Source organism: Oncorhynchus mykiss, chromosome 8 (assembly GCF_013265735.2).
Source record: "Oncorhynchus mykiss isolate Arlee chromosome 8, USDA_OmykA_1.1, whole genome shotgun sequence".
Classification (NCBI taxonomy): domain Eukaryota; kingdom Metazoa; phylum Chordata; class Actinopteri; order Salmoniformes; family Salmonidae; genus Oncorhynchus; species Oncorhynchus mykiss.
In genome coordinates, this window is record NC_048572.1 from 26,934,908 (window position 1) to 26,957,043 (window position 22,136).

The 22,136-nt window shown below is 42.3% G+C and overlaps 1 protein-coding gene across 4 annotated transcripts in view; it reads left to right on the top strand.

Annotated features, from left to right (window-relative positions):
• The window catches only part of ppp1r13bb (protein phosphatase 1, regulatory subunit 13Bb), an 81,175-nt gene that overhangs the window by 18,239 nt on the left and 40,800 nt on the right, over positions 1-22,136 (top strand). For all 4 annotated transcript variants that reach the window (XM_021612188.2, XM_021612187.2, XM_036985199.1 and 1 more), the window contains 3 exons: positions 13,508-13,655; positions 15,810-15,929; positions 19,385-19,446. In XM_021612188.2, coding sequence (XP_021467863.1) covers positions 13,508-13,655; positions 15,810-15,929; positions 19,385-19,446 — 330 coding nt within the window. The remainder of the gene's footprint in view (positions 1-13,507; positions 13,656-15,809; positions 15,930-19,384; positions 19,447-22,136) is intronic.

Genomic DNA, 22,136 nt, shown 5'->3' on the forward strand with positions numbered 1-22,136 from the left:
TGTGTTTGTCAAGGGCTACAACAAAACTGTGTACTGTTGGGGGTACTCGAGGACCAGCGTTTGGGGAAACACTGTTCTTGGGCAAAAAGTATATATTTTTTTACCAACTTTTTATTTAGTTGTCTTTTATTTTTCAGAGTGGGTTAGAGGTATAAAAAAAAATAAAGAAAATGCGTATAAAGATCACCCCAACTCAGTCCCCATCCTCCCTCCCCACCCGCAAACCATGCTTCCCACCTTACTTAACCTAAAGAAAGCATGCCTCCCACCCTTTCCTATCCCACCCAGCAACTGAGGTTGTTTGTCAGTCCCTGTCCCACCCATCCATCTCCTGAGTCTCCCCTTAGATTCTACAAACCCCCTGTCGTAGGGCAACAAGTTATGACGAGAAGATGCATGTATCTAACTATAGTTGACAAAAAAAATGCCTACCAAATGTCAGAAATTATAAGCAGACATTTATTTAAATTAGGGGTGCAAGTAGCCTAAGCCAGTAGACTATATGGTCCAGTACGGAGTATCTGCTAAAATATTATTATGGTGGTTTGAACTGCGCAGGTAGCCTACTTTTTGAAGTGATTTGTTTGAAAATCTGATGAAAACATCACACAACACCCATGATATGCGAAACTGAGCCAGCGCAGATCACAAAAAAATGAAAATAAACGGGTAAAATGTTTACATGCCACAGTATCCGGTCTAAGATCAGCATATCCCAGGCATCTTATCTGGGTTTCTCAAACAGGATACAAGTATTTTCGTGTTATTGTAAATGGGTTATGTTTATACATCAACTTAAAAACAGAATATTTGAGTATCTCGAATAAAAACGGATATTGGTGTGCATGTAAACATGGTCAATGTGAAAGAGGGTGATGGCCAGTGGCGTTGCACCGAGCAGAGGTTACAAAAAGCCTAGTCTGTTGTGAGTGAATAAGAGCATATAGTGGTCTACAGAGGGTGCAGCAGGATGGACATGCAGGCAGTGCTGGGAGGTTCCTCCCCCCAGTGTCCTCAATGGGGGAGTTGAGTGACTGCGGCGCTGGCCCAGGCAGACGTTTGTGCCCCACGGCACCACCGGACCATCAGTGTCAAACAGCCAGTCGACCGGAGAGCAGCCCAGTGCCTTTCCTCGCCTCATCTCGCGTGACTCCCTTAGCCAATAACACACGGGCAGGAATGGCTAATGTACTGTTGTCAGGGGGACTCCGGAGGAGATAGTCAAGCGCCATCTACCGTTTCTCACAAGCACAACCCAATCTTACATATAAATATATTACATAACATCCTCTTCCTGGATGGGCCTATGGCTGTTATAGGAGCATCAATTAGCTCTTTCAGAGCTGCACTGACTCAAGGTCTGGAATGAAACGGACTTGATGGCAGCCCAGCACTTTCTTTCCCCTGAGTTGACCCTGAACGAATGAAAAGAGTCAGCTAGCTGTTGATTTATTCAGAAGACCTCGTATACCTGTGCACGCTCTGTTTCTCTCTCTCTTTTTGCGTAGTTCATTACATATTCATTTTTCTTTCCTTAATGCACTCTTCTAAATTGTCATGTTTGATATGGAGAAGCTTTTCAAGCTGTGGCCCTGTCATTACAGCTTTGAATCATGGTGGAGAGATGCCCTCCTGTGAGTGTATATTCATTTTTGGACTTATAAATTCATGACACAACCATAGATTCTTGAACATTATAACTTCTCAGATCTCAGACTGCCACTTTTAAAAGTAGATTCAGCAACATGACATCATCATAGACATACAGAATATCTTTCCACTTAGTCAGTTCCAAGTCACTTGATATTTGTAAATAAAGTCCATACTTCCTTTCTTTTTTTTGTGGAATTTACCCCTTTTTCTCCCCAATTTCGTGGTATCCAATTGTTAGTAGCTACTATCTTTTTTCATCGCTACAATTCCCGTACGGGCTCGGGAGAGACGAAGGTTGAAAGTCATGCGTCCTCCGATACACAACCCAACCAAGCCGCATTGCTTCTTAACACAGCGTGCATCCAACCCAAAAGCCAGCCGCACCAATGTGTCGGAGGAAACACCATGCACCTGGCAACCTTGGTTAGCGTGCACTGCGCCTGGCCCGCCACAGGAGTCGCTGGTGCGCGATGAGACAAGGATATCCCTACCGGACAAACACTCCCTAACCTGGACAACGCTAGGCCAATTGTGCGTCACCCCACGGACCTCCCGTTCGCGGCCGGTTACGACAGAGCCTGGGCGCGAACCCAGAGTCTCTGGTGGCACAGCTGGTGCTGCAGTACAGCACCCTTAACCACTGCGCCACCCGGGAGTGACTTTTTTGTCCTATTCCGATATTTTCCTTGCCCAAAAAACTGCCTTTTAAGCATTCTAGTCCAGTTAAATAGTTAGACCGCTGCGTCTGTGTTAAGGCACCGCATCTCAGTGCAAGAGGCATCAGTACAGTCCCTGGTTCGAATCCAGGCTGTATCACATCCGGCCGTGATTGGGAGTCCCATAGGGCGAAGCACAATTGGCCCAGCATCGTCCGGGCCGTCATTGTAAATAAGAATTTGTTCTTAACTGACTTGCCTAGTTAAATAAAGGTTACAGACACAAACACATCATTGACCAAAAAGTAATTTTGTTGGCATTTATGTATGTCCCAATTACTGGCAAAACATAATCAAAACCTACTTCACTTACTTGCTATGCTGTTTTGTTGTTCATTTGTTCAGTCGTTTCATTCTCAACCAGGATTTCTATGGTACGCCATTTGGGTCTTTGGTGTTTTTAAATAACGCTATTTGATGTGTCAAATATTGTTGACTGGTCAGAACATGACTGCACGTCACAATTTAATTTAGCTACCTCATGGATGCAACCAATGTTCTTCCCCAAAAACATAGCAAAACGACATCTGTTTCAGAAGCTATAGTTAGCTAGCTTGCAATATAGGTGTCACCTAAATAACCCTAATTTATAATACAGTTAATATTTGATTAATGGTGGTCGGACCAATCTATGTGAAGCTGTTGCTTCACAACACAACCTGGTCCGGTCGAGCCTCACTAGCCTGATGAAGCTAGCTGGCTGCTTATTACTTTAGCTTTAGGCAACAGGGTTAAGTAGCAGGCTAGCTATTTGTCATGAATTTGTCAATAGGCGAATAACAAGTGGCTACCTAGTAAATACTTACTCACAAGGATTCCTAAATCATTGCTAAGAATAATGAAAATGACTTCATTTTCTACTGGTCATTGTTTTGTTTTCAGGCTGGTTGTATTGGTGCTAGCTAGGTACCAAGCTTTTGCTAGCTACCCCGGAAGTTGCGGTTGAACAAATGTATGCTTTATTACCAACGCGGTATTGTAAACACATCATTCGTGGCCGGTGTTTATTTGTTTGCAGACTTTATTGTGCAGCTTTGACAGTGCTACTGTATCTTTTTTGACATGCAAAGACCCAAACGGCGTTCAATGGTATGTATGTCGTGAAGCTAATAGCAGTGACGCTACTAATGTGTAACTCCGGTAGGGCAACATCTGAAAAATAGTGCACTTGGTTAGTGTGTACCGGTGCTCGACCAGTCGAGGTAAGCCATCATCACCCACGACAGAGAACAGTTGATTGTCAAGGGCAATGAATTCCATTACCTTGGCTTTAATGCATTTCGATAATGAGCTGAAATGTTGTTACTCTTTCAAATGACTGCTCGACTTGTTGACTGCTTCGTTCCACACAGCAGGCATTGTGGGCTAGGTTAGGAATGCTGTGTTGCTCAATTTTACGTGGCGTCATTACGTCATGTTCCTACGTTCTATAGATATGCACGGTATCTTTGACATCGGTTTTTAACATCTGCGTTAAACTAGACATCGGGCCAAAACCGATTTTGGTATTTGTAGCTAATTTTGGCCGATTCCGATATGTTCACTGATATATTGTGCATCCCTACTTCTATTACTTGTTATTTTTGACTTGACTCTTTATTGTTATTGACTGATGTACTGCATTGTGGTAGTGTTGTTGTCTTAGGTCTCTCGTGTGTTTTGTCCTACATCTGTATTTTTCATCTCAGGCCTTCATTGTAAATAAGAATTTGTTATTAATTGGCTTGCCTAGTAAAATAAAATACAAATATATTTTTTGTGTGTATATATTCGTTTTAAAGCACATAAGCAATTAGCTGTACCTTTTATACCTGCTGTAAAATGTATGTGATAAATACCATTTGATCTAATGGTAACCAAATCTTCCAAGGCTGCCTTTGTTGGCTCTATCAAATGTGGCAGTGGACAAATCGGTTGGAGCCAATAATGACCTGTCTTGGCAGATTTGGCTGCTGTTAATGTACAGTGCCTTCGGAAAGTATTCAGACTCCTTGACTTTTTCCACATTTTGTTACAGCCTTCTAATTAAAACTTCTTTTTTTTAACTCAACAATCTACACACAATACCCCATAATGGCAAAACGAAAACAGGCTTTTTAAAAACTATTAAAAATAAAATAGCATTTTTTACACAAGTATTCAAACCCTTTTCTATGAGATTTGAAATTGAGCTCGGGTGCATCCTGTTTCCATTGATCATCCTTGATGTTTCTACAACTTGATTGGTTGGAGTCCACCTGCGGTAAATTCAATTGATTGCACCTGATTTGGAAAGGCACACACCTGTCTATATAAAGGTCCCACAGTTGACAGTGCATGTCAGAGAAAAACCCAAGCCAATGAGGTAGAAGGAATTGTCCGTAGAGCTCAGACAGGATTATGTCGAGGCACAGATTTGGGGAAGGTTAGCAAAGAATGTCTGCAGCATTGAAGGTCCCCAAGAACACAGTGGCCTCCATCATTCTTCAGTGGAAGAAGTTTGGAACCACCAAGACTCTTCCTAGAGCTGGGCAATCTGGGAGCAGGGCCTTGGTCAGGGAGTTGACCAATAATCCGATTGTCACTGACAGAGCTCTAGAGTTCCTCTGTGGAGATGGGAGAACCGTATCCAGAAGGACAGTCATCTCTGCAGCACTCCACCAATCAGGCCTTTATGGTAGAGTGACCAGACGTAATCCACTCAGCCCGCTTGGATTTAGCCAAAAGGCACCTAAAGACTCTGGCCATGAGAAACGAGATTCTCTGGTCTGATGAAACCAAGATGGAACTCGTTGGCCTGAATGCCAAGCGTCAAGTCTGGAGGAAACCTGGCTCTCTTTACGGTGAAGCCCATGCTGTGGGGATGTTTTTGGTGGCAGGGACTGGCAAAGTGGGATACCTAGTAATTTGTACAACTGAATGCAGTCAACTGAAATGTGTCTTCCTCATTTAACCCAACCCCTCTGAATACAAGAGGTGCTGGGGACTGCCTTAATCGACATCCACGTCTTTGGTGCCCGGGAGCAGTTGGTTAATTGCCTTGCTTAGGGACAGATGACAGATGTTTTATCTTGTCAGCTCGGGGATTCAATCCAGCAACCTTTTGGTTACTGGCCCAACGCTCTAATCACTAGGTTACCTGCCACCCTACTAGTCAGTATCAACGCAAAGATGAATGTTAAAGTACAGAGAGATCCTTGATGAATACTTGCTCCAGAGTGCTCAGGACCTCAGATTGGGGGCGAACGACCCTAAGCACACAGCCAAGACAACGCAGGAGTGGCTTCAGGACAAGTCTCTGAATGACCTTGAGTGGCCCAGCCAGAGCCCAGACTAGAACATTTCTGGAGAGACCTGAAAATAGCTGTGCAGCAACGCTCCCTATCCAACCTGACAGAGCTTGAGTGGATGTGCAGAGAAGAATGGGAGAAACTCCCCAAATACAGGTGTGCCAAGCTTGTAGTGTCATACCCAAGAAGACTTGATGCTGTACTCGCTGCCAAAGGTGCTTCAACAAAGTACTGAGTAAAGGATCTGAATACTTATGTAAAAGTGATATTTCAGTTTATTTTTTTTATTTTTATAAATAAGCAAGAATTTAAAAAATAAAATAATAATAAAGTTTTTGCTTTGTCATTATGGGGTATTGTGTGTGATTTGATTTATTAGAAGAACAATTTAATAACAAAATGTGGGAAAGTAGTCAAGGGGCCTGAATAATTTCCGAAGGCGCTGTCAATAATGATTTCTCTCGGAGTCTACTTTTTACAGTGAAGTATAGGTCCTATCCTAAATGAGCAGAACAGTTGTTAACATTTTTTTTTTTACTTCCGTGTGATAGGTGGGTGATTCCTAATTCCTAATAAAAACACCGTAACTGTTGATCTGTATGTGGGGCAAACTTAATCTTGATGTTATTTGAAACCTTATTGTGTGCTCTTAAATGAGTAATACATTTAATTATGCACAATGCAAATGTGCGTTTTTATATGATTTTGAAAAAATCCTCAGTAGACAAGTGGCCACACCACAAAATGTTTGTGAAATCCGGGACGAACCAGTGGAATTGAAGCAGCAGCCAGAGAGGACAGACTGGTCTGATGCCGCATATCATCTACATAGTGTTTTATTCTCTCATCCTTGCGACTTAATTGTGGCCATTTTGAATGAAAACTTCATACATATTTAACACTAACCCAGTACCTGAAACTAATTTTAAGTTATGTCTGGTTAATCCCTCTTATTTCTAACTCTTCACTCAACAGTCAGTCTTTGTGACATAGGTGTATGGAATCCAAGGCCATACCCCATGCACTTTAAGGCTTTGTCCCATAGGGGCGCACAATTGGGCATTACCACAGTGCATGGAGGGAGGGATCCTTTTGCCCATTCACATCGCTAACACACATCTTGTGACAAACCCATCCTAAGGACATTGAAGTAAAATATTTGAAAAACTTTAAATTGTATACCTTTTCCCTTTTCTGACATTTTGCCCAATATTTGAAATCTGTAATATACAAACATGTATCTGCTTGTACAGAGCATGGTAGTGAAAAGGAGTCTTCCAAAACATTGTTGCCTTTTAACATAATAGCAAGACCTAGTGTTGACACAGCTTTTCAGTTGCATATATCTCCTTACGTCATCATCACACAGTTTATACGGGGGGGATAAAACATGAAGGTTCAAAGGGAGCAGTCAAACCTAGTTTCCAACGTAACCCATCTCTCTTCTACCTCTCCTCCAGTGCTTTGCCATTTTGGATAGCTCGAAAGTCACATCGTACAGTTCTACATCTGGGATTCCTAACCCTCTTTCTTTAGGGGCATGTATTTTCTGCATACTGATGCATGGTCTTTTCCAATCCCATATAAAATATTTAATAATACTATTATACTGCTTAAAAATGTATGGAATGCATGTCGATAGTATCATTGAAATATACAGTTGAAGTCTGAAGTTTACATACATCTTAGCCAAATACATTTAAACTCAGTTTTTCACTATTCCTGACATTTAATCCTTGTAAAGATTCCCTGTCTTAGGTCAGTTAGGATAAACACTTTATTTTAAGAATGTGAAATGTCAGAATAGTAAGAGTGATTTTATTTCAGCTTTTATTTATTTCATCACAATCCCAGTGGCTCAGAAGTTTACATACACTCAATTAGTATTTGGTAGCATTGGTTTTAAATGGTTTAACTTGAGTCAAATGTTTCGCGGAGCCTTCCACAAGCTTCTCACAATAAGTTGGGTGAATTTTTGCCCATTCCTCCCGACAGAGCTGGTGTAACTCAGTCAGGTTTGTAGGCCTTGCTCTCACATGCTTTTCCAATTTTGCAAACATTTTCTATGGGATTGAGGCCAGGGCTTTGTGATGGCCACTCCAATAACTTGACTTTGTTGTCCATAAGCCATTTTGCCACAACTTTGGAAGTATGCTTGGGGTCATTGTCCATTTGGAACCCATTTGCGACCAAGCTTTAACTTCCTGACTGTCTTTGAGATGTTGCTCTAATATGTCCACATAATCCATCTATTTTATGAAGTGCACCAGTCCCTCTTGCAGCAAAGCACCCCCACAACATGACGCTGCCACCCCGCGCTTCACGGTTGGGATGGTGTTCTTTGGCTTGCAAGCCTCCCCCTTTTTCCTCCAAAGATAACGATGGTCATTATGGCCAAACAGTTCTACTTTTGTTTCATCAGATCAGAGGACATTTCTCCAAAAAGTATGATCTTTGTCCCCATGTGCAGTTGCTAATTTGTAATCTGTTTTTTTATGCCGGTTTTGGATTAGTGGCTTCTTCCTTGCTGAGCGGCCATTCAGGTTATGTCGATATAGGATTCGTTTTACTGTGGATATAGATACTTTTGTACCTGTTTCCTCCAGCATCTTCACAAGGTCCTTTGCTGTTCTGGGATTGATTTGCACTTTTCAAAGAAAAGTACGTTAATCTCTAGCAGACAGAACACGTCTCCTTCCTGAGCGGTATGACGGCTGCGTGGTCGCATGGTGTTTATACTTGCGTACTATTGTTTGTACAGATTAATGTGGTACCTTCAGGCGTTTGGAAATTGCTCCCAAGGATGAACCAGAGGTCTACAATTCTTTTCGAGGTCTTGGCTGATTTTCTTTTGATTTTCCTGTGATGTCAAGCAAGAGTCACCTCCATTTGACTCAAATTATGTCAATTAGCCTATCAGAAGCTTCTAAAGCCATGACATAATTTTCTGGAATGTTCCAAGCTGTTTAAAGGCACAGTCAACTTAGTGTATATACATTTCTGACCCACTTGAATTGTGATACAGTGAATTATAAGTGAAATATTTTCTGTAAACAATTGTTGGAGAAATTACTTGTGTCATGCACAAAGTAGAGGTCCTAACCGACTTGCCAAAACTATAGTTTGTTTAGCAAGAAATTTGTGGAGTGGTTGAAAAACGAGTTTTAATCACTCCAGCCTAAGTGTATGTAAACTTCCGACTTCAACTGTAGTTAAACTTAGGAACAAGCACCATTTTAATTGTATACATATTTCCCCATAAACTAAGATTTAACAACTTCTGTTTTTTGGTGGACTGGAATATTGATATTATCTAACAATAGAATGCCCAGATTATTTATACCTTTTTGTTTCTACTTGAAATTAAAAGGGGCAACCATGGCTGATGGATTTTATTGTAGAGACTGGCATAGCATCAGGTTTATGCCAATTAACCTTGAATCCAGAAATATATATATCTCGATCTCTATCAACTAAATATTGCGGTTTACTGTATAAGCACTAAACGGATGAGGAATGATGCAACTAACGTTTAACATTGCATGGTGATACAGTAAGTAGTAGGTGTCTTTTTTATGGGGTAATTCATCATATGTAGAACCTGGCTGGTTGGCAGACGAAAAGAAAATGACCCTTTTTTGAAAGTATTTTCATTAAAGTGGGAGCTTATTTGGGAGCTAGAACTAACTTCCTTGCTGATTTATTATTTAAGGTTGCGCTTGGATATTTCAAGGGCTATATATCACTTGAAATATTGTGGTAGTGTTTAATCTAAAAATACAATGTTTGGGAGCTTGACCATATAAGCCTAGTGGTGGAAAGGGTTTTTCCTAAATAATGATGACGGTCACCCTATACCAAGTGATAATGGCTATTGTGGGAATGTTGCAAGTTTTTGCTTAAGTCAATTGAGATGGACCCAAGGCCACAATTTGAAAAGCACGTCTGTTATATAGCCTATTGAATGTATTCCCCATACAATTTCACAGAATCTATCCTCGATAAGGATTTATTTCAGGTTCATTAATCAGATATCCAACTCGCTCACAGAATTGACTTAGGCCTATTTACAATGTTTCCAACCCTGGAGCTGACATACTCCAGGCTCCAAGTTCTGAAAAATAGATTACTATATACACATGCACACTAAAGTGACCATTGTCCTAGATTGTGCTGTAACTGTTGAAAAATACAGTACCTTAACTGGTTAAATCCATTGTAGCAATAAATGGCTTTCTAAATCTTTCTTTGCTTTGTTTTTCTCATGTTGTTTTGAGGTGTCCACACTCCTCGCTAGGGATATGAATGTGATTAGAGTGGTCAGAATTGATGACCATGTGAATCCTTCAACCAGGGAGCAGGCATGGCATGCATCTCCCTCCCTCTCTCTCTCCTTCGCTCTCTCGCTCTTTCTCCCTCTCTCTCCACTTCCACTGCCCATTCATTCGCAAATCGCGATACATCTATGCTCTCCAGAGACGGGGGATTGCTTGCTGGAAGCAGTGGTTGAAACAATCCCAGAGAGGGACTTACTTCAGCCGTCACCGACTTGAAGCGATGCCAGGGTTGGATCCTCTATCTGTCAGTCACAGCAAGGCCCGCCCACACATTGGCAGTGTGTCATCGGTGCTCGACTCACCAGTGTGCCCCAGGGAGCCTTGCTCAGGAGGGGGGCTTGCGGATGCACCCCTCCCTCTCTCGCTCTCTCTCTCTTTCTGTCTGTCTCTTTCTCCCTCTTTTGCTTCCCTTTCTTTTCCATCCCTTGGTGCTCACACAACAAGCAAGGCTCACTCCTCCTAAGACTCCTCTGCAGGGCTCCCTTCGCTACTGCGTACCTTGACGCTTGCCTAGCGTTTATTATTCATACCGTTTACTTGAGTGTATTTTGGAGTCTACAGTGGCAGGGCGATAAGACGCGGCGGGGGGGTGCATAATGAAGAAGTTTGTGACCATAGTGCTCCGCGGCCTGGTCAGCCTCTCGAAGGACCGTACCTGGATGAAGGAGCGCCACCGGCCGGGGAAGAAGGAAGGCCGGAGGAGAAGGGCAGCAGTTAAAGGGGGAAGTGCCACGGGCAGAAACGGCAACTATGGGGGGGTGGTTAGTATTCCTCTTGAGGTGAGATCTGTCTTGCTCAAGTTTAAATTCAAGGGTGGTTTACTCTCATTGTCTCACGCCAGTGTTGGTCGTTTGAGGTGAAATTGTCTCGGCTAAATCTTTACAACAGCCTTTGCTGTTTTCAGTTTTGCCTGCCCGTGCCAGGTCCTTGTCGATATGCTTGTTGTTTTCTCTATTTTGCCCAGTGAGAAGTCTTTTTGTCATCCATCTAACCTTTGTTTTGCAGCAACGCTATTGGTGACCCATGTCAATGCTGGGGCAGAGGCCATTGATTGGTCTAACTAGCACTTCCGTGGTTCCTGTGTTTTGGCAGAAGTGTCAGCGGTTTGGCATTTTTTTGGAAGACGGCCTTACATTTGCATAAAAATCCCATGGCATGACAGAAATGCTGACCTTTGTGAATTTTGGAATATAATAATAAAATGCCATTTAGCGGACACATTTTTCCAAGCGACTTAGTCGTGCGTGCATACATTTTACGTGTGGGTGTCCTTGGGAATCGAACCCACAACCCTGGCGATGCAAGCACCATGCTCTACCAACTGAGCCAGACAGGACAATTATTATTATTTTTTTTAACTTTTTTTTGTCAAAACAATATTTGTGTGTGAGCATGCTGCTTTGGGGATGAGCCTCCCCTATGCTGTTTTCAAATGAAACACAATACCTTGCTCTTGTTAAAGCTTTTAGAATGTATTCGTTGAGTGTCAACATGTAGTTCAGGTAAAGTGGATAGTCGGTAATTCTAGATTGTGTTGACTGCTGAGCCTGAGTGTGCTGCTGGCCATTGCCACCATTTGCCATAGAGCTTGTTTATTACCATATGCACATACTTATATCTGAAATGTAGGCTACTGGTTGCAGTATACTCTAATAAGTCAGATCCTATTCATTTTAGGAAGAGCATTCAATACCAACAGATCATTTGACCAGTTTTTTTCCCCTGGTAGGTTTTTGGCAAGAGAATTTGTTTCTTGCATTATCCGTGGTCCAATAGGCTTTGTTTTGGTGCACTTAAAAGAATTGCTTGGTATTGTGATTATGATTTCATCTGATATATTGATGTTGAGGTGGATCTTAATGGAGGGATTCTGCTGGGAGACAAGGGGCTTAGAAGCTCTGCGCTCTGAATTTTCTTATGTCCAGTGTTGGCAGTGGTAATCTTTGTTCATCCCTGTTTTCCCGATTTAATCTCATCAGAAGAGGGCGAACACTGCCTACCACTTTCCTGGCGCCCGCTCCCCTGAATAATGCATTTACTCAGAAAATGATGTTATCCTTGTTTCATTTTGAAAATAAGAAAGCAGAGGACAAAGATAAGTTCATTGGTATGGGATTGCCTGTTGGCACTAGTTGTGGAAACTGGTCTTGGTTGGTGTGATTGGCGCTCTACATTTGCATCATGTTTGGGTTTGTCTACCCCCCTTCTGTGGAAAAGAAGGCCAATGATTTCTCTCTTACCCCCTGCTGCTCTCTTGGTGGAATCTATTGCTCTGTCCCAAATCGACCCATAGCAAGACCCCCTATGGACTTTTGAGATATGAAAGGATTGAATGGATATAATCAATAGGGTAATGGCTCCACGTTTCCCCCAGATTGGCTATGTGGAATTTTCACCCATATTTCTTTAATTTATAAAATCTTGTCTGACTGCCCAAAACTGCAGTGGGGTTAGGGGTCAGTGTGGGATTGGATGTAATGTGTGCTACAGTGTTAGCTGCAATCAGAGGGGAATGCCACTCATTCTAATGTCATAGAGATTTTGGTTCATTGTTGCTGAGGCAAGATCAGCCGTGGGAAGTGTGAAGGACTGCCCATTGTGACTGATGCAGGCTATGCTGTTAGGCTAGAAGTGGAGGTATCTTGAACATGTGTTATTAATTATATTCTCAACCTTGGTTCTATCAGTAATTAGCTTTCTCCATCTCTGCTTTGAGCGTTGGACTGAATCAAGTGTGTGTATTGAGTTCTGGGGGGACTCTTGTGGTAAACACTGACAGTCTTTGATGGGTAACACTTGATGGCACATTAAAACCTGTGAGTGCTACGTTTAAGAAGGAAAGAAGGGAGGGAGGAATAGTGAAGAAAATATGTTTGGGGCCCTGAACATTTTCAGATCCATAGAAAAATGCTTTCTGGCAGCTGTTTTTCTGTTTCTCTATGAATGAAAGTTATAATGATCATCACCAGACCATTGAGTTAACCCATGTAGGCTGCTGATTCAATAGGGGTAGTGTTATCAGATGTCAATGCACCTATGAGGAACTGATGTCAGTCTGTGGTATTCCACAAACCTTTGTGACGTTTACCATAAAGAGCTCCACCAAACCTTTTCACACACATTCCACAGCAGTGTGTGCTGAGGATACACGCAACTCAAGCTACAGCCAGGACACAGGGTTGGTCGTGGCTTGATTGTCCAATGCTCAAAGCAGAGAGCGAGAGAGCGTATTATTGATAGATGGCTCAAAACATAATTGAAAATCCACGTCAATCGCTTTTGGTAGCTATTTATCATTGCTAGCAAACTGAAGGCACTGAAACCATTGAGCAAATGAAGCACGTGTAGTTTGGATTGGCAAAGGGTAGCTAACGTTTAGCCTAAATATTTATGCTAAATTCTGACCCTAGATCTAGATCTGTTTTAGGTGTTGGGGGAGCAAAACCTGTCCCGTGACTTAAATGTACTACTGCTTACTCAACGTAACCAATAGCAGGGGATATAACTGCCTCCCTCCCTCTCTCCCGCTCAGATGATCCTGACAGTGTACCTAAGTGATGGGGAACAGGCACTGACCGAGGTGCCCATCACCCCTGAGACATCGTGCCGCGACGTGGTCGAGTTCTGCAAGGAGCCTGGCGAGAGTGGCTGCCACCTTGCCGAAGTGTGGCGAGGCAACGGTAAGAGTGACGGCGTCTCGAATCTCCTCCTCAAGCGCCTTCTTACCCTAGCCTCTAGTGCAGGTATACTTCAATCTTGACCTAGAGTCCAGTTCCACTGCTCATTTTCATTCTTGCTATTTAGTCAGGTACTGGCTGGAGTAACAGCCTGCTCATATGTTGGCTCTTCAGGACTTGAAGTGCACTTCCAACTAGACTAGGTCAGTGTTGAAATGGAGACTTTTTGATCAACCACTTTACCTGAACTACATGTTGACAACTCTCATTACCACACAAATTGTGAAGGAGTTGTTTGCTTTGAGACCCTAACAATGCTCTGTGTGCATCCCAAATGGTTATCTTCCCTGCACTGCTTTTACTAAGGTCCAAAGAGCTCTGTTAGTGGACTAAATAGGGAATAGGGTGTTGTTTGGGATACATTGCTTTCTCTGCTTAGGCTGCATTCAGACTTGAATAATGCATGAATAAGCATGTAGCACACAGTCAGCTCCAATTGGAAATAAGTTTTGTGAAAGGAAACACTTTTGTATCTACACATAGTAACAGCGAAAGTGTGGTCTTCTGCGTCGGAGAGCTTTTCTGAGCCGTACATACCAGTCAAACTACAGTAATAACTAGTTCTCGTGTGAGAAACAACTGTGAAACTACTGCTGGAGACAAGTGGATCTTTGAGTAGTCAGATGTGCACTATAAGGGATAACTACATTTTTGAGGGAATTGTCAGTTGTATGCCAATTGCAGGAGTAATGACCAGTTTATTTTACTTGTGGTTAGGCAAAATGCCTGAATTATGGAAACAAAATAAATTATAGTTTATTCCAAGCCCATTCATGCAAAGCTTGAAGGTACTGTGCACTTGACCTATAGCGGCCTCACTAAATAAGTAGACACCACAAATGGGCATCCACACAGTAATATAAAGCATACATAATATTATTAGATATGTGAAAATAACATTGATTTTTGAAAATTATCAAAAAATGTATGTTTGACAAATAATCAAATTCCACATGGTTTTGAAAACATTTTTTTTTAATGTGTGTGCCATAAAACTGTCCGTAGCCTCCACTGTACTGGGTAATCACATACACAAATACTGATTTGCCACAGATTTCTCCACAAAGGAGAACATTTTACACACACAGAGGAGTTGTATTGTCAGGAGCTAGCCAAATGGGATTACGTAACAGGGCTAATAAACACGCTGGCTGGATGTCATGTTTATCTCGAGGAGTGGTCCCTCTCAGCAAAACACTGATGACACGGGTGTGTCAGCTAGAACTCTGGTGAGGGAAGCAATCATGGTGTGTGTGCGTGCACACTGACAGCGGGGTGTGTCCGCTGTCTGCATTTAATGTCTGAAGAGAAAGTCTGCATCCCAAATGGCACCCTGTCCCCTATATACTACACTGCTTTTGCCATTTGGTACACAACCATAGACTGATGAAAAGCACAGCCGGAACTATCTAGTCTTCATCAGAGCTCAAGTTTTTGGAGGGGAGGGGGGAGCGGCCACGCTGCCCTTCTTCCTTTCTGCCTGTGTGAGGCGTCTGGCTCAGCTGTAATGGGAACGAATTGGGCCAGCAGTCGGCATGAGTCTGCCTCAAGCGGAGGAGCTCACTTAAGTGCTTTTAAAGCTCCTGCTTTGGTCCAGTCACTCTGCTTAACCAGGAGAACTCTGCTTTCTACTGGTTATAGTGCCATCACTGCCGTGGTAAAGAATGTTATGGGGTGGGCTAAGATCCCCCCTGCCTCTCTCTCTCTGAATCTCTCTCTTTGTTCCTTTCCTTCTCGCTGTCCCTCACTAGCCCAGGGGCTGTATGTGTCAAGCATCTCAGAGTAGGAATGCTGATTTTGGGTAACTTTTTTGCCTTTTAGATCACAATAAATATTACATGGACAGGGGGGACCTGATCCGATATCAGCACTCCTACTCTGAGACGCTGGATAAGCAGATTATAGACTAGTCATTCAGACCGCTACGAGCCACCTGATTCTGCCTTTTCCTGTTTTTCAATTCTCTCTCAAATTCAGAAGGCTTTATTGCCAAGGGAAATGCTACCACATACATTGCATACAAGCAAACATATAGGCGTTAAATAAATCAATGATGGCTGAAGTAAACAATTCTCTCTGTCCCCCCCATACCCCTAGAACGAGCAATCCCCTTTGAGCACATGATGTTCGAGCACCTGCAGAAGTGGGGACCCCGAAAACAAGAGGTCAAGTTCTTTCTCCGGCACGAGGATTCACCCACCGAAAGCAGTGATCAAGGTGGGTGCAATAGTAACCCCATTGCTATCTGTAACTGACACACACACACACACACACACACAGGCAAATGTGCACACACAAGCAAACAAAGGCAAGCGCGCACACAGTGCTTTCAGAAGATATTCACACCCTTGGACTTTTTTCAAATTTTGTGTTACAGCCTGAATTTAAAATGGATTAAATTGAGATTGTGTCTCTAGCCTACTAACAATACCCAATGTCAGTGGACATTTTTACAAAAATAAATAAATGAAAAGCTGAAATGCCTTGAGTCAATAAGTATTCAAGCCCTAAATAGACTAAGTTAGTGGAGTATAAATATGCTTAACAAGTCGCATAAGTTGCATGGACTCTGTGCAATAGTAGTGTTTAACATGATGTTTGAATGACTGACACTTCTCTGTACCCCACACATACAATTATCTGTTAGGTCCCTCCATCAGTGAATTTCAAACTCAGATTCAACCAGAAAGACCAGGGAGGTTTTCCAATGCCTCGCAAAGAAGGGCAGCTATTGTTAGATGGGTAAAAAAAAAAGCAGACATTGAATATCCTTTTGAGCATAGTAAAGTTATTAATTACGCTTTGGATGGTGTATCAATACACCCAGTCACTACAAAGATACAGGCATCCTTCTGAACTCAGTTGACAGAGAGGAAGGAAACCGCTCAGCAATGGTGACTTTAAAACAGAGTTTAATAGTTGTGATAGTAGAAAACGGAGGGTGGATCAACAACATTGTATTTATTCCACAATAGTAACCTTATTGACAGTGAAAAGAAGGAAGCCTGTACAGAATAAAAATATTCCAAAATATGTATCCTGTTTGCAACAAGGCACTAAAGTAACACTGCAAAAAATGTGGCAAAGCAATTCACTTTTGTCCTGAATGCCAAGTGTTTAGTGCAAATTCAATACAACACATTACTAAGTATCACTCTACAGATTTTCAAGCATTGCTGTGGCTGCATCATGTTAGGGGTATGCTTGTAACCGTTAAGGACTGGGAAGTTTCCAGGATAAAATAATGGGCGAATATTGCACAATCCAGGTGTGCAAAGCTCTTCGAGACGTACCCAGAAAAACTGACAGCTGTAATTGCCAAAGGTGCTTCTACAAAATATTGACTCGGGTGTGAATACTTTTTATAAATGTGATATTTCTGTATTTTGAATTCAGGCTGTAATAGAACAACGTTTTTAATAAGTCAAGGGGTATGAACACTTACTGCAGGCACTGTAACTGTATTACATCTACGCTGGTCACAAATGATAAATAATAGGCCCACTGTAATTTTGCCACTGGAAAGGGGGCTTTCTGTCCCTGAGCATGTTTTATTGCCGGTATGCTTCAACTGCCACGCATTGAAATGCCATGAGTGTTAATAGGAATTGCGTTGGAACACCAATGCAAGCATGTTACCTTTCTCCTCTACCCTTAATTAACCTTTCATTGTTTCTTTGCATCTTCTCTCCTCCCTTCTTAAAACGTATTGGAGAAGAACGTCCGTGGGCAGGGTCTTTGGACCTTCTCTTCCAATACTTCTGAGAAGGATGCAAGGAATCTGGGAATTAATTGATTTGAGCCCATCAATCGTCTATTTTTTCCGATGCCCTATCCCTCCCTCTTCACCTTACTTTCTACTGTACTTAGGGGTTAAAGTTCTCATTCACTCTGACGGAATTCCATCACATTGATTCTGGAGAGGTTGGGTGGTGGTGAATGGTTTGGAGATGACACGACCTAATGCAGCAGCATGTCTGTATGCAACTTTCTGTGCTAAAACTACTATTTTTGCCATATAATGTTAATAAAACAGACAACCCTATAGTAGAATAGTTTACCTATTTACCTAGTCGACTGGTTGTGTGTTCTAATGTGAGAGAAATATTCCTCTCCAGGCTCTTTCAAGTTGCGAGAGCCATAGTGAGGGAAACGTATTCTGACAAGCAGTCAATGCACAATAAATCTTAATACAAACTCGGAAAACAATTTTGAAAGCAGTTTGGTCTTTTCATATTTATTTGTTGTTTTTTGTTTGTTTCTAATAGCACATCCTGATAATATTGACCATAGTTATACAAGTCTTACCCAATAAGGGCCGGACCCTGCTAGTTTTCTGTTCAACCTGGTAATTCATTTCACCTACCTAGTGTCCCAGGTCTAAATCAGTCCCTGGTTAGAGGGGAATGATGAAAAAACGCAGTGGAACTGATTTTGATGTCCAGAGTTGAGTTTGAGGGATGTAGACCAGGCTATAAGCATGGTCCAATATGTAAAAATAATTGTACCATAAGTTTTACCAATATGTTATTTGGCTCATTTCTGGAGGTGGAAATTATATTTTAGATGGTGTCACCATTTAAAAAATTAATTTAGCGTTATAATGTCCTTTAAAAAAAAGCCACCATAAATTTGTTTCGCAGTCCTTCAAAATAAAAATTCTCCCAGGGTGGACCCAGGCCCCCCTAATCAAGGGGACTGGAATTGGCTAAACTTGCAGTTTAATACAAGATGATCCTCTTTCCCTAAAAAGTGTGATGGTCATGACTTTCTCATGGGAAAAGGGAGATTAACTTGGCCCCAGACAATCGATCGGAGATCGACTTAAGTTTCAGTCACAGGATTTCTTTGTTACTTTTACCCCTGTGTACTCACTTGTCTTCTCTCATCACTCTTTCTCGGCCTGGGCTCAGTGAGGTGGAATATGATGGTGTCTTCAGTGGAGAGAGTCAACCCTCCACTGGGCGGGAACACAAAGACACAGAGAAGTGGCCCCAGTCCATCACATGCCAGCTCTTACTTACTCACTCACACTTATTATTTATCATCTGCATACTTAATAAGACCCATTTCAGCAGAAGAGGGTTCTCTGTTTATTAGTATTTACTCATAAATTAAGAGTTGTCCCTGAGGGGTTCCTGTCTGACAAAACCAGTTAGTAGCAATGGAGAATTGTAAAAACACATACAATGACAGCGACATTGAGACCTCACCGCACACCCAAAATCCATCTACCCGTGTGTGTTTGCAGATATACTGTCTAGTGCAGGGGTGTCAATCTTACTTTCCCCGCGGGCTGCATTTGTTCTTCACTGAGGTCCGCACTTAATATTGATAAATTCCTCGCTGTAAAAATAATAAGTAAAATAGTTCTCTATCCATTGCTTTTAGAATTTTAGGCTTCCTGACTGTCTAGCTTTCATTTCAATGACTGTTAGCCAGCTGTACAGAGTGAAGAGACTGGAAATGTAGGTCCATTATCATTTCTACAATTTGTTTTTACTCATTTCCATGTCTATTGAGATCTACATGAATTTTTATTTTTTTACAACAAAAAATAAATGATGACACTGGCCCGCCGGTGGTTAAATGAGTTTTTTTTTGGCCAGATTGAATGATTAGTTTGACACGTGGTCTAGAGTGTACTCAGTGTTTGTGCCTTCCCCCTGCAGGGAGCCAGCAATCTCAAGAGCAGGCCAACCGTAGAAGTGGAGAAAAGCACAATGAGAATGGGGTAAGAACACACTGTATCTGAGTCTCACAAAACAGTCTCACACACACAATTTTTTATTTATTTTTACCTTTACTAGGCAAGTCAGTTAAGAACAAATTCTTATTTTCAATGACGGCCTAGGACCAGTGGGTTAACTGCCTGTTCAGGGGCAGAACGACATACCGACGTACCGTGTCAGCTCGGGGGTTTGAACTTTCCACCTTCCGGTTACTTGTCCAATGCTCTAACCACTAGGCTACCCTGCCGCTCCATTATGCACCCAAATGATACACACTCATATGTTTGGGGTTGTGCCATAGTGAGGTTGCTCCGCTCTTTTAATATAAAACATTTTTTATACTTGTGGTGTATTATTTCAATACCTCAAAAATGGCCTTTGTTAACCCAATAGGGAGAATGTGGAAAAATCCTTGTCCAATAGAAAATGTCCCTACCCATATCCATTGGCTTTATCCCTAATCAGTCAATCTCCCTCCGAAACTCCCTGAGGACCTTCGAACACAGTGGCACACCATATGTCTCTGATTCAGAGCCACGCCTCGCAGTCATGTGATTTGCTAATAACAAATACTTCAGTTCATTCCCTACCTCTGTTCACTCCCACAGAGGCCAGCTTTGATTCATTGATATGCCAGGATTATATGTGTTATGCTCAATTAACCTGGGGACAAGGTTAGGCCCTCACTGTGCCAGTGATTCACAAAATCAGTGTATCAATGACATTTTTGGTGCTCCAGTTATTCAGATGACTACTCTATATAGCTAGCCAGGACAAAAATGTTCTCCCCAGTCATCAAAATCAATACATCATAGCATGTTTTTGAGTTCATTCAGTAGTTTTTGCCTGAGTAAAATCATGTTGAAAAATTATATTTAAAGTACCTTTTTATATTCCTAAAACATACAGGTCATTCGGAAAGTATTCAGACCCCTTCCCCTTTTCCACATTTTGTTACTTTACAGTCTTATTCTAAAATGTATTAAATAAAATATTCCTCAACAATCTCCACACAATACCCCATATTGACATGGCAAAAACAGGTTAAAAAAAATGTATTTACATAGAGACCTTATTTACATGAGTCTCATAGCAAAGGGTCTGAATACTTAACATTTTGGTCAGGTGCATCCTGTTTCCATTGATCATCCTTGAGCTGTTTCTTCAACTTGATTGGAGGCCACCTGTTTGCTCGCCAAATAGCCAACCCACCAATCACCAAATACTTTTGGGAACAGGCAGAAAAAGTGAATATGCAACTCAATGTTAGGAAGGTGTCCATGATGTTTGGTATACTCGATGTATGTAAATCAGCCCCTGAAAAACCCTGCACCCCCTGTAAAATGTTTCCTAATAAAAAAAAATCTGCCATCTCTGACTGTAGCCTCTTTCTATATTATCGGGTTAAAGTTTGGTGAGGGCCTCAAATGATCACTATAACATGTCGGCAGTTGCAGATGGTTTATTAGCAATTGGGTGTGGGTGATCAAACAGCTGACCCGCGCACCACTAGTGTGCATGCATGCATTTGTTAGAGAATGGCTCCATGATAACAGCAGCCTCTGGCATGCCCCCTCACTCCCTAACCATCTGTCCCAGATTCCAGAATGGGGAGAGCTGTGCTTGAGGAAGCGGAACTAATTTAACCTTAAGGGGGGGCGAGAAAAAACCATTGCGGCACAAGATGGAGTTATTTATTTGTTTGTATACTCTTGTGATGACCGCATCGCGACACACCACATTGCCTCATCTGGTCCCTTTGGCATACTTTCTCCTACTATTCATGATCCAGATGTGTTTGCGTGTGCACTTGCGTGTGCACATGCATGTGGATGTTCATGGATGTGCGAGCATGTTGGTGTGTGTATACCACAGGGAGCAGTGTTGTGTTTTAGCTAGGGAAGGTGGACTGTCGGCTAAGGAGCTGATTAGCCAGACAGGGCTAATGCTTGCTCGCCGGCAGAGCGCGTCTCCTTCTCAGGTGGGTGTCCCCTGGGTTGTATTTATTAGTGCAAACCATGGCAAAACGTTTTATGAGTGTTTCTTCAGGTAGTTCAGTTAGGTCCCTCCCTGTTTCAGTCCATTTGCTTCCGTTTGGTCCCTAGTGAAAACAACCCTAGAGGGGGCTGCCAGAACACAATCCACCAAGTCTGACTCTCACTCAAACTACATGTTTCCTGTAGACTTAGTACAGATCTAGGATCAGCTCCCCCTACCCCCTCAAAGTGTGTGTGAGTGAGTGAATATCCACACACATTATACAGAATAATATTGTGTGCGCACATTCTCCTACTTTAGGCAGAGCAGGGGGTGTCCTGTCCACAAATGCTTCTATAGCCTATTTGTTTGGCCATATAATCACATCCCATTGTTGGGCAACTCTTCAAATCTCCATGCACTCAGTAAACCCCATCCATCTTGCCCTCCTGTTCCCCCCCACCCCACTGACAACCCCAAACAAACATTACCCCTGATCCATAGCATGTTGCCCACTAGCCTGTGTGTGTTAACCTTGACTGTATAAGGATGCGCAGTACTCTCCTGTGTAGTTTGGAGGATTAGGGCAGTATGATGACATAACGGTCCTAAGAGGATCTATGTTGTGGTTATCCGCGGGCCTCTGGTCGAGCAAGGGGCTTTTCGCCGCTCAGCCCACATGTGGGATGCTCTCTGAAAAAGTGTAACACAAACA